This window comes from Acipenser ruthenus, chromosome 23 (assembly GCF_902713425.1).
Source record: "Acipenser ruthenus chromosome 23, fAciRut3.2 maternal haplotype, whole genome shotgun sequence".
NCBI lineage: Eukaryota > Metazoa > Chordata > Actinopteri > Acipenseriformes > Acipenseridae > Acipenser > Acipenser ruthenus.
This window is the reverse complement of record NC_081211.1, coordinates 29,400,211-29,412,715: the sequence shown is the minus strand read 5'-3', so window position 1 is coordinate 29,412,715 and position 12,505 is coordinate 29,400,211. Positions and strand designations below refer to the sequence as shown.

Genomic DNA, 12,505 nt, shown 5'->3' with positions numbered 1-12,505 from the left:
CACATGACCTCAGTACATGAATTATTAATAACTAGCATAACTGTAAAGGCACTAACAAAAAAAAATACGAGATTTTAATTTTGCAACTAATAAACAGCTATATTGCAATGACGCATAATAACAACAATAATAATAATAATAATAATAATAATAATAATAATAATAATAATATGGCGTTTCGTTACAATGCATGCTGTTGTTCAGCAGCTTGACACTTGCACAGTGCGTCACAGTTGAACAGGACTCTCCTCCGGCGCATGCGCAGTCAGCTCTTACCTGCCCGTCGTCAGACGGGGCGGCGGGGAGATGGCGGGTCTGCCTACACTCTCCTTCCCCGGTGTTTGTTTCTTAACGACGACTGAAACGGACTTCACATCCGCTTCTATGACTGTTCCGATAGACGCTTGTTTATTGCTGGTTACAGTCTCTCTCGTCCCGTTTGGAGTTCGCTTGAGTGAAATAACGGAAACTGACAGACAACAAGAGCGCTCAATGCGAGGCTTGGCCGGGATGAGAGCGGCGCTCTGATTGGCTGCTTCGGTAAACAGCCTCGTTGTGGCAGTGGGCTGTCGTAGCTTGTTACGTGCACCGTGGTTGGCTGTGGTAGATCTCTTGGGGGCGTTTCTAATGGGTTTTGTTTGCAGGGTTGCAAGTCGACTTGTCCTCTGTGTTGGATCTGTACAGTATTGTTTTAGCCAGAGTGACTTGCTAAATTACTGTTTTCGTTATAAAAGGGTAAAGCGTCTCCCTTGGTGACGTAGTAGGATTAAAAAAAAAAACATATAAAATAACTTAGGTGTTACATAGGTAAGTACAAATGAAGTCAGATCTTTGTATTGGAACCATACGTGCTAAAAAAAGGCATATTTGATAGAATCTACGTTCACTACGTCCATAGCTTGCCCATAGCTAAATATAATATAGCTATTGTTTGACCAGTTATTCCACCCTCTCGCGTTGACCAATTAAACAGTGTCTTAAAAAAAAGTACAGCAGTAGAAAAATGTAATTATTTTTTCTACTTTTTTGTCTACGACATTTCCAATGCGAAACAATTTGCTAACTCTCAGGTGCCATCTGGTGTTCGTTGTGCAGTACTGCAGACCACACCCCGACTTCGTATTTATTCAGCGTTCGCCAAAACTTCAGGATTGGTTTAAAATGTGGGCACTTTGACACGTACAGCATAGTCTGTCTGTGGTGTGCTGCAGGGGTGGAATAAGACTCCCATTGTACAGCAGTTCGATCCCTTCCTGGTTTCACTAGGTGTTCAATCAGACACACCTGAGCTTGTTAGCTATACACAGCGCTAATCCTGTTGCATAGCAGTTTCACCCATTCCAGGTTTTACTGGTCGTAGTAAAACCTGGAACGGGTGAAACTGCTATGCAACAGGAGTCTTATTTCCACCCCTGTGCTGTAGTTTTGCAGCAGTTCAATAAGGTGGTTTGTAAGGTACCTTTCCATATTCATGTTGTACTTTTGCTGTATAATTCCAAGGTACTACAGGGGATTGACTGGGTTATTCATTGTAAACAGTCAGCAGTATCCCTCCACTCATCCAGCAGCACCTCACTGTTTCTCTCGATGCAGTCGTTTTAATAAATGCATAACATGAGCTGTATTAGGAACGTTCTCTTTGAGATCCTTTCCACACCTTTCACGTGCTTGCCAGTCGAAAGCAACTCCAGTTCCAACGTGGCAAAGTGCACTCAATGCATTTCTGCAGCACACCTCTGCGTGTGTGTGTGTGTGTATGCGTTACAAACACACCAGCATGGTCGCTACAGCAGCATGTGTATATTCCCACAATCATTCATATGAAATGAAAGACGACAGAGCAGCCATTTAAGAGCAGGGCACTTTGTGAAACAGATGACCACAGTGAACCTGTATGAACCTGAGAGAGCGCGGTACCCTCAAGGAGCAGGAGATGTGCTGTATGAACCCGATAGAGTGCGGTACCCTCAAGGAGCAGGAGATGTGCTGTATGACCCTGAGAGAGCGCGGTACTCTCAAGGAGCAGGAGATGTGCTGTATGAACCTGAGAGAGCGCGGTACTCTCAAGGAGCAGGAGATGTGCTGTATGAACCTGAGAGAGCGCAGTACCCTCAAGGAGCAGGAGATGTGCTGTATGAACCTGAGAGAGCGCGGTACTCTCAAGGAGCAGATGTGCTGTATGAACCTGAGAGAGCGCGGTACCCTCAAGGAGCAGATGTGCTGTATGAACCTGAGAGAGCGCGGTACCCTCAAGGAGCAGGAGATGTGCTGTATGAACCTGAGAGAGCGCGGTACCCTCAAGGAGCAGGAGATGTGCTGTATGAACCCGAGAGAGCGCGGTACCCTCAAGGAGCAGGAGATGTGCTGTATGAACCTGAGAGAGCGCAGTACCCTCAAGGAGCAGGAGATGTGCTGTATGAACCTGAGAGAGCGCAGTACCCTCAAGGAGCAGGAGATGGCAGACTTTACTGAGGAAAATAATAATAATGGGTTCAATCCCCAGTGGGGGACACTGCTGTTGTACCCTTGAGCAAGGTACTTTACCTAGATTGCTCCAGTAAAAACCCAACTGTATAAATGGGGAATTGTATGTAAAAATAATGTGATATCTGTATAATGTGAAATAATGTATAATATGATATCTTGTAACAATTGTAAGTCGCCCTGGATAAGGGCGTCTGCTAAGAAATAAATAATAATAATAATAATAATAAATACACGTTTGCATTCCTATATTTGTGGGGACTTCTCATTGACTCTCACTATATTTTTATTTACTATTTTTAACTCCAGTCAGACAAAACTCCACACAGGGTGAAAGTCGACAACAAACTAAAAATGTTGGCACTTTTATTTATTTTTTGTTAAAGGCATATTTAGTTCTTAAAAAGGTGTTTTACAAAGTGGGGACCATGCAAAGCTCATTCATCCAGGACACCACTGCAGTAACACCTGTGTGAGTGACCATGCAAAGCTCACTCATCCAGGACACCACTGCAGTAACACCTGTGTGAGTGACCATGCAAAGCTCATTCATCCAGGACACCCCTGCAGTATGAGGCTGCTGTCCTGGATTTTCAGAGCATGCGTTTGATTGAGTAGAGCAGGAGAAGAGGCTGCTGTACTGGATTTTCAGATTGACTCCAATCCTGTGTTTCACAATGCCCTGCAGAGTCACGCAATAAAGAACACACACCAGGACTGCAAGGTTCAAACTCTCTTATTGCCAGGGAGCTCCATTAGATTATATTACATACACTCCTGACCACCTTAAAAAGACGTGCCAGGTTATATACTGTGCACAAAAACAAACAACATTGTCAAATTTAAATAGCAAAACAATAATTTAGCAATACATTAAGAGGTAATAAATGTATGTTTCGATATAGTATTCATTCTATTTACAAGCAATTTATGTATGCATATATATAACAAAGTGGAATGCACAGTATTTGGCTGTACATTCAGGTTGAGACACAAACAGTGTCCAATGCAAAGCAAATCAAACAGGGTTAAAAACAAACAAGGTAAAGTTCGAGGAAAGAGCGTTTACTTTGCAGTGGAATTAAACACCATGAAAACAAAGCTGCTGTTATACCCTCTAGTGAAGCCAGTTTCGCACCTCCGTGGGTAAAGCATGACACTGTATAGTGTCTGTATGGTGGCCCCCAGACAATGCTTCTGAAAGGTTTCGCGGGTCACAAGCAGCAGGCAGGGGTCTCACTTGAGAGAGACTTTACATTTGGATTTATTTACATGCTCCCAGATGGAATGGGATTGTCTGCAATCAGCTGCTCCCCATCCCCAGGACGAAGCACAGTGTTACTCTGAGCAGGACTAATCTAAAGCTGGGTCCACACCTCAGCGATCAGCCACGTCGCTTATATGTGGACGTCCCTGCAACCAGTTGCGAGCAGTTGCACAACCAGTTGCTTGAAGTAGAGCCGGGCTCTACTTTCCAAGCAACCTCCGGAGCGGCGTCTGTAGACACAGGCGATCACGTGGCAATTCACAGACTCTGATTGGTTCTTATAATGCTGACTGCACGGCTTGCACATCCTGTCATAAAGAAGCTCTCATTTTAAAAACGTCGGTGGTAAAATGAAACTGTTTCGTCCGGCTTTTACAGGGCTTTGTTTTTTCTTTAGGGAATATGGCATTTAAAATGACAGTTAAAAAAAAAAAAATACTGGACACATACGACCTGACCAAAAAAAGTGTCACCTCAGCTGTCAAAAAATAAATAAAATAAATACAATTCTAAACGTACAGACGCGGAACAAAAAAAAACAACAAAAACGTGTCAATTCAGTTGTCAAAACCTTAAAAAACCCAAACTACTTCACCTTGTAGATGGAATAATTAAAAAAAAAAAACACCTCTCACCTCAGTTACCATAAAACAATGAAACTTGTAGATGCGGGAACCTTGTTGCACAAGTAATTGCTTAGATGCGGACACAGCAATTGCTCGCAACTGAGCTGCGCGATTTCGGGAGCAATTGGGTTGTGCAACTGATGGCTCCGGTGTGGACCTGCCTTAACAGGGTCATCTCAATCATGCAGTGCGAACATGCTACTGGTCAGATGTTTCTCTGGGCATGTTTATAGAACACACCCAAAACGCTCTTAAACCCAGAATCGTAAACGATTGAATGACGGTGGGTTCGATTGCCCTGAAGCCAAAGACTGAGGGTGGTACGATCTGTCCCACAGAGACACATCTGCAAAGCAAACACAGATACAGCTGAGCAGTCTCCACTAGAGCAATCCGCTAGGAAGCACCTGCCATCCACCATCTCCCTTACATTCTCACTCTGGCCATCCTCCAGGGGTGAAATCGAAAGTTACAAAAATAAATACAATTGCTCTGCCATCGTCTACAATTCCACAAGTAATATTTGCATTAAAGTCTGAAGTTTCTGATTTTCTTGTTTGTGCTTTTAAAACAGTCTTGTTTTAGGGGGCGATTGGGGGGGGGGGGTGGGGGGGTGGAGGTTTGCTGGTCCATCTTGTACCGATTTAGGATTCGTAAACCCTGCAAGAGAAAAGAAGACATGGCGGTAAGTTTACAGCGGTGGTTTCATTTCATTGTGTAGCTGCAAGTTGGCACAAAGGCAGGGCTGAAGAGGTACGGCTCAGTGGCTGCTGTCTGTCATCGCGTATGCATGAGCTCAGGAACCTGCTCCGGTCTGCAGTAATCTTCCACCACCAGCTCATTATTATCATCTACTGCACGCCGGTCTGCTCCGCACTGCATTAACCTCCTAGTGCACCTGAGCCAGAGCGATGATCTGGTGCTCAAGACGCCCTGTAAAAGCACACACACTCCCTCGTCACCTTGTATACGGTCAGTGCTGCAGTCAGGACTCTGATCAGTCCAGTGTCCTCTACCCAACCACAGGACACACATTTGGAAATGAAGTGGAGACAGACTTGGGACAGAGGAAGGGAGAGACTTCGTCACACAGAGAGAGAAAGGGCTACCTAGTCATGTTGTTCAGGCAGGATCACGTGGATCCTTCAATTCCCAACTTGACAAAGTTCTGAGATCAATCAGCTACCAGGAACAGGGCGGTCCTAGTCGCCACTGGTTTGTAAATTGTATTACGCTCTAGAACACTGAGCTCTGTGATCCTGACAAGGAGTCTACACAATGACACTCGGCACCATGCCAAGCCTTTACCTGTGCTTGTCCTTCCAGATCGTGTACCATTTCACCAGGTTCTTGGTGCTCTGCAGTCTGGGGTGCAGACAGTACTCCTGGCCCTTGAAGCGGGACACGTTCTCCATAGTGACGCTGCAGAAGCAAGAAAAACAAACCCCTTATTACTATGACAATGGCTGCACTGCGGTCACCAATGGACCACACGCCTTTCTGCTCCTTCGAGTGGGTTCCACCCCAGGTGATTCCAGAACAGTCACGGCACGCCTTTATAGGCTGCAGCAGGCTTAGTTTTATTTGTATTAAATGTAGGGCTCAGCCTTATGGCTATCTGACTGGTTCCACTGACGCAGATGAGCAAGACTCTTGGGACTACCTTGCTTCACCTTAGGAAGCTCAGGATTAGTGTTCAATTATTTGTTAATCATCTGTGAACTGCTCACATCCGTCTCAATCAGAACTTGTGCCCATTTCAAATTAACCACCTGGGCTCCATTAGGCATGGAGTAAAATCAGTGACAAGGCTTCCGACAAGAAATGGTTACACCATGCGAATCTCTCAAAGCAGCCAACACAGAGTGAGAAACTGTGTTGATTAGAAGCAAGCTCCTAATGTGAATGGCCGGGCAGATCGCTTGCAAACGAGCTGGCAGCCTTCCATGTCTGAGCAGCGCAGTCCATCTGCTGCTAGTCCAAACATTAGTGTCTCCTGTCTCCTGTCAATCAGGAGACAACTTTCTGTAAATGACACTGGAATGAGAATGACTAGCCTGCTTCTAGCTGCTGCTCGCTGAAGATAATTATATAAAAACTGCCAGGGAATTAAGATTACCAGCTAACGAAGACAACTAATTGGAGGGTTAATGTTTCCCTACATTATATGGTCACACATTTGAGGGTTAGGGTTAATGTTTCCCTACATTATATGGTCGCACATTTGAGGGTTAGGGTTAATGTTTCCCTACATTATATGGTTGCACATTTGAGGGGAGTCCTTCTGCTGTGAAAGTCAAAAACTTCACTTCCTGGGGTCCTGTTTCCATTGTGAAAGAGATCCAATCCAAAAGACACTGTGTTTATTTATTACCCTGGTCAGTGACGTCATTGAATCAACCATTCCAGTGTATTTTGCTAATGCAGTAGGTGAATGTTAGCCCTCAGTCTTTAGATCTTTTCACCCCCTGAAACCCTGCCAAGCCTGTCTCAAAACTGCCACGATACGAGAATCTGAATGTTGCCTGCGTGGCTTAGTATCGACGAGGAACTTGATATTGACCGATTGCAGCTCAGAGAGGAAGCTGAAAAGGAACACGAAAAAATACACCCAGCAAAAAATTTCTTAAATGCGGCTCCACAGTGTGAACCAATCGTCACAGATTTAATACAGCACTCAGGTCCTGAGTCCAGGTCCGTGGTCTGAGAGCCAGCTAATTCAATACAGCACCAAGGATCTGAACAATCCCAATACAGTGCAGTGAACGTGGTACCAGGGACAGGAGAGCCAGCAAACTCAATAGAGAATGCAGCATTGGCCCTCAGCTAGGCTGTCAGTGGAACAGTAAAATAGACTAGAGGCCAGGTTAATCCTGCCTAGAATGTCACTCTGCAGCTACAAAGAGGAGAAAGAACAAGGCTTACAAGATCATCTTCTCATGGCAGTAGGGGTGCTTCGGTTTGATCTCCAGCTTCTGCACGTCCTTGTACCGGATCTTGGGCCCCTTTCTTGTGCATTTGCATTTGTAGGCTGCAGCAGAAACAACACAGAGGCACAGTTAAGTTGCAGCAGGTGAATGATCAGAAGTTAAGCAGCAGAGAGATGTGGCATTACCTGGCTTTCGCTTGAGAGAAAACATCTTCAAATGATCTGTACTAGTAGGCTTACATGAAAAATGCTCCTGGCTCAAATGCATGACTTCAATCAATCAATTTATATATCTATATTAAATGAAGAAAAGGAACTGAAAACTCACTGTTTAATCTATATATTTGAGATGTTATCTGAAGTATGAAGGCATGAGTTTACCTTTTAGATAAAAGAAACAAAGAATAAGCACACGTCCCTTTCCAGAACAAAACCACGTTTACTACTTCAATATTTCTGAAAGCATTGTAAAGCACATTTTATTAATAATGAAGAGGAAGCCTGCAATGTGACTGCCCAGCTTGCAGCTGCTCTCCCCAGTTCCCTGCTCATGCCTGTTCCCTGGAGAGAAGGCAGTAAACAGCTGCTGTTTCTACCTGGCCTGGATTGTGTAGCAGGTGCTGATCCATCTCTAGCAATGTCCTTGCTGTTTCTGAGCTCTCTCAGCAGTTTTAACACAGAGAGGCACATTGTTCAGTGCAGCTGGAGGTGTGTTTGGAATTTGCTTTGAGAAATATGTATCCGCATTTATATAACTAATTGATGCTATAGCTTTAGATTTCCATGCTCTGACTGCTATATACTATCACGTTCACTGCCATGAATAAACACATGGGTTCCTGAATTGCTGCAGATAATTTAAAAAGGGAATTGCTGTTTCAATGTTAGGTTTTATTGAGGTAGAGTGCAAAGATGAATAATAAATACACAAATAAACACACACTACAAGAACAGATTAACAATTTAACAAAAGCAAAGTAGGAGCCTGCGTTTCGATTCATTGCGCAGAGAAGTAGTCACACATTTTATTCAAGAGTGTAAAAACCGCACCCGTACCAAACCAGAAAATCGACGCTTAGTTCAGCGGCTTGCGAGTAGTCTGGACCGCTTTCTTATTCGTTCCACAATTGTAATTCATGTTTTTTTCCACCCACTTTCAGACAAAAACTATTCCACTGACGACTCGGAGAAGTAAGCCGTCGATGTAATTTCGAGCGGAGATAGCGTTCACCAAAGCCCATGGCGTCACCGCTCAGCTCCGCACGCACTACCGCGCGTCTCCAGAACTATCTACTGACTGTCCAGAACAATTGCAGTTTTGTATTTCAGGTGCATTGGTCATTGAGCAAATAAAGATAAACAGCGTGCGTGTACTCATGAAGTATATCCTATTCATAAAGCATTTGCGTTCCAGTAAATGCCCTTCTGGGTTTTTTTTTTTTTTAAAAACCTAATGAGCATCACAAAAGCTGAAATATTTCAGTAACAAATAGGTGGACCTACAAGAGATTGAAGGGCACATCACCTTTCTTTTTAAAACAGCAAGCTATTCAAAATGTAACTTTGGAAAAACCACTGTTATAAAGTTATATAACTATATATATATTTTTTACCGAATTGAAAAACAACCTTTAGACACGTATTGAACTGCCGGTTTATAGAGTTGTGTACAGTATCTTACGAAAGCCAAGACTACAGGTATATTTTGGTTGCTTGTATTTAGAATTAGTCAGTTTAAGTAGCTATACTCGAAGCGGTCACCTGCTAGCTACCCCATTAGCAAGCCCAAACTCTGTAGGCTTGCCTTGGAAACAACGAAGCATATAAAGGGGTTTTAAATCATTACTCGTCACGTTTTGCACGTCTCTCCCTCAGGCTTGAGGCGCTAAACTGCTTCATGATATTTCTGTCATGTAATTGACCATAATTATCTTTTTACTTCAGATTCAAACAATAACACCATTGCAAGTGTTCTGTGCGCGTCACAGCGCACCCAGGACTGTTTTCACGCGAGCTCCTCGCTCACCTGTTTCTGCTGCCGCACATTAAAAGTTGCTGCGGATTCATCTCCCCCGCCGGTGTGAGCGGCAATCGTGTAGAACAGCGTTCTGGGGTGTTGGGTTATTCTATTAGTTGTGTGTATTTGAGATGTTTAGAATTCTAGAAACATTTCTCTCCGTATCCTTATTCTATTTTATTTTTCCTACTTAAACATTTTAAAATGTGTTTATTTTATATTTTGTTTAGTTTCTGCACGTCTCTTGATAAAAGCGTCTGCTAACTTAAAATATATTCAAAATAAAGAAAAGGAATTGATAAACTGAAAACTCACTATTTCATAAATTTGAGAGATGTATATGCATTTAGATTTCTTTAAAAAGGTAACCAATAATTCTTCTAAATGCCTTCTAACCCATAATTAGTCTTTGTAAACGGTGGTGTCTTTTTCGTTTGCTTTTGCTAAATGCTATCCCTATAACTTGATGCAAATATTATTTTTCATATGTGTTTAAAATGTATTACAATAGAGAAAGACATATACGCATGTGTTGTATGTTTCTATGAAAGCTGATGAGGTGTATATATTAGAACTTCAAAACGCCTTTTTGGATTGATCCAAAACTTGTTTTGAATAACAAACTGTTCCCCAAACCAACATCAAGCTTACCTTCCACACTGATGGAGTACAGGGCGATTATCATCAGGATAAGCAGGACGGTGGAGCGCTGCATCGCGTCACTTCAGAACAGGAAAAGCCCTCCTGGTGTGTTTAATATTGATAGTTCTGTCGTGTAGTCCTCTGGCTCCTTTTCAAACGTGTGTTTTCTTGATATGTCAGCCTCACTGTTTTGTTTTCTCAAACGCCACGCTATAATACGAGTCGTTGTTCAGTTCCTGCGCTAGAAGCTGCGGCGTTGAACTCCGCGCTGTGTTTCCTCTGGGTCGAGTCTGTCGCTGCAAACCTGTGCGCTCTGATTTGCCGTGCTCCCTTTACAGAGCGGTCTTGCGCTTTTAAAAAAAGAGTCCCCAACCACGCCTCATTAATATGCAAAGGAAACCAACGAATCACTCACCCGAGAGAGAGAGAGAGAGAGAGAGAGAGAGAGAGAGAGAGAGAGAGAGAGAGAGAGAGAGAGAGAGAGAGAGAGAGAGAGAACACGAAAACCTGGCCCACGATGTTTGATTGGACTTATTCTAGAAAGGGGAATTGGTGACTGTTTTTTCCTGGAAAAGAAGCAAATTCAACAAACAATCGTTTAAAAGAAGCGAGTGGCTTGCAGCCTAACCCTTCCATTTTTAATACATGGCAACGGTATTTCTGTGGTTCGCACTTTTAACTGTTCTATACCTAAACACGGTGATATTGCAAAAACCCAGAGGTGAATGTATTTATCATGCATGGTATACTTGTCCATATTGTTGAGGTAAAGAGAAGAGGAAATATGAGTCCATAGTGTGTAATTAAAACAGCACAACCCTAACCCTAACTCCAGCCCTAAACACAAGGGCCAATAATAACCCACAATGAGGTCACATTGGGGCTTGGGATCTGACCACATCTGCACATTTCCTTCATGATGCTAATTTACCACCTTATTTTGATCAGTGATGTATCATCTTTGATGGCCTCTCCTGCTATTCAGGGGTCCTTAGAGAGTGATGAGGTCAGAGTTCACTGAAGCCATTAATGGGGGGGCGCCCATGCTTATTCAACCCTTGGCTTGCTGGATAGGGTCAAAACGAATATAAAAAAAAGAAATACAAATTGCTTATATCTGATTGTAAAAATGCTCCACACATCACAGTAACTGGTGTACAGCCCTGGACTCCTTGGTAAAGCATATTAATAAACATGGCAAACCAGGGTAAACTCTGGTAAATGCAGAGCATAACCATGGGGAAGGCATGGGGGGCTGTAAGGACACCGCTGTACTCTTTAGGAAAAGCAGTTTACAGTTACGCTGTCTGTATCCCCAGCCTCTAAGAGACAATAGAGGGTTGTGATGGATTTAAACTAAACATTTAGCAAGCAAGCCAGGCCCTGGGCACCCTCCCTCTTTGTCACTCTCTGAACTGAAAGGGTGAAGGAGACTCTCTGTGCATTTCAATAGGGAACGTAGCAGATTCCTTCCAAACTCCTCCTCTGTGGCTCTGAACCGTCTGAGTGCAGCACCAGGGGGATTGTATTCAAGGTCATTGTGGCTATATTAATATATATATAGATACGCTTTGACAGCGGCCTGTCTGTGCACCAGGTAAAGAGCTTGGCCTGTCTTTCTGCACCCCGTCCACAGCAGGTTGTTATTCAGCAGTTAATCCTGCACCTGCACAGCGGGTATTACTGTAAACTGACAAGCTGCATAGTAACATGAATGTAATGATGTCACCACGCAGGTTTCCTGATGTCCCTCTGAACCTTCATCTCCAATCTCTATTTGTCCCGGTGTCTCTTCTTTGCTAAGGGCTGCTGTGTTATTTGTATTAGTTCTGTCTTGAAGCTCTGCTGGTCCAGGTGTCTCTTCTTTGCTAAGGGCTGCTGTGTTATTTGTATTAGTTCTGTCTTGAAGCTCTGCTGGTCCAGGTGTCTCTTCTTTGCTAAGGGCTGCTGTGTTATTTGTATTAGTTCTGTCTTGAAGCTCTGCTGGTCCAGGTGTCTCTTCTTTCCTAAGGGCTGCTGTGTTATTTGTATTAGTTCTGTCTTGAAGCTCTGCTGGTCCAGGTGTCTCTTCTTTGCTAAGGGCTGCTGTGTTATTTGTATTAGTTCTGTCTTGAAGCTCTGCTGGTCCAGGTGTCTCTTCTTTGCTAAGGGCTGCTGTGTTATTTGTATTAGTTCTGTCTTGAAGCTCTGCTGGTCCAGGTGTCTCTTCTTTCCTAAGGGCTGCTGTGTTATTTGTATTAGTTCTGTCTTGAAGCTCTGCTGGTCCAGGTGTCTCTTCTTTCCTAAGGGCTGCTGTGTTATTTGTATTAGTTCTGTCTTGAAGCTCTGCTGGTCCAGGTGTCTCTTCTTTCCTAAGGGCTGCTGTGTTATTTGTATTAGTTCTGTCTTGAAGCTCTGCTGGTCCAGGTGTCTCTTCTTTCCTAAGGGCTGCTGTGTTATTTGTATTAGTTCTGTCTTGAAGCTCTGCTGGTCCAGGTGTCTCTTCTTTCCTAAGGGCTGCTGTGTTATTTGTATTAGTTCTGTCTTGAAGCTCTGCTGGT

The 12,505-nt window shown here is 43.6% G+C and overlaps 2 protein-coding genes across 2 annotated transcripts in view; both read right to left on the bottom strand.

The window, feature by feature from the left end:
* Positions 1-447, bottom strand: part of LOC117431735 (protein FAM13B-like) — a 36,971-nt gene extending 36,524 nt beyond the window's left edge. The window contains exon 1 of the mRNA XM_058997196.1: positions 277-447. The gene's annotated coding sequence lies outside the window, so the exon portion shown is untranslated. The remainder of the gene's footprint in view (positions 1-276) is intronic.
* A 2,757-nt stretch (positions 448-3,204) lies between these two features.
* LOC117413049 (C-X-C motif chemokine 14-like) lies at positions 3,205-10,328 on the bottom strand. The gene is made up of 4 exons (XM_034021764.3): positions 9,975-10,328; positions 7,303-7,408; positions 5,686-5,799; positions 3,205-5,037 (listed from the first exon to the last, which is right to left on the bottom strand). Exons 1-4 carry the CDS (start codon positions 10,036-10,038, stop codon positions 5,022-5,024), a joined length of 300 nt encoding a protein of 99 aa, XP_033877655.1. The 5' UTR covers positions 10,039-10,328; the 3' UTR covers positions 3,205-5,021.
* Positions 10,329-12,505: the final 2,177 nt, after the last annotated feature.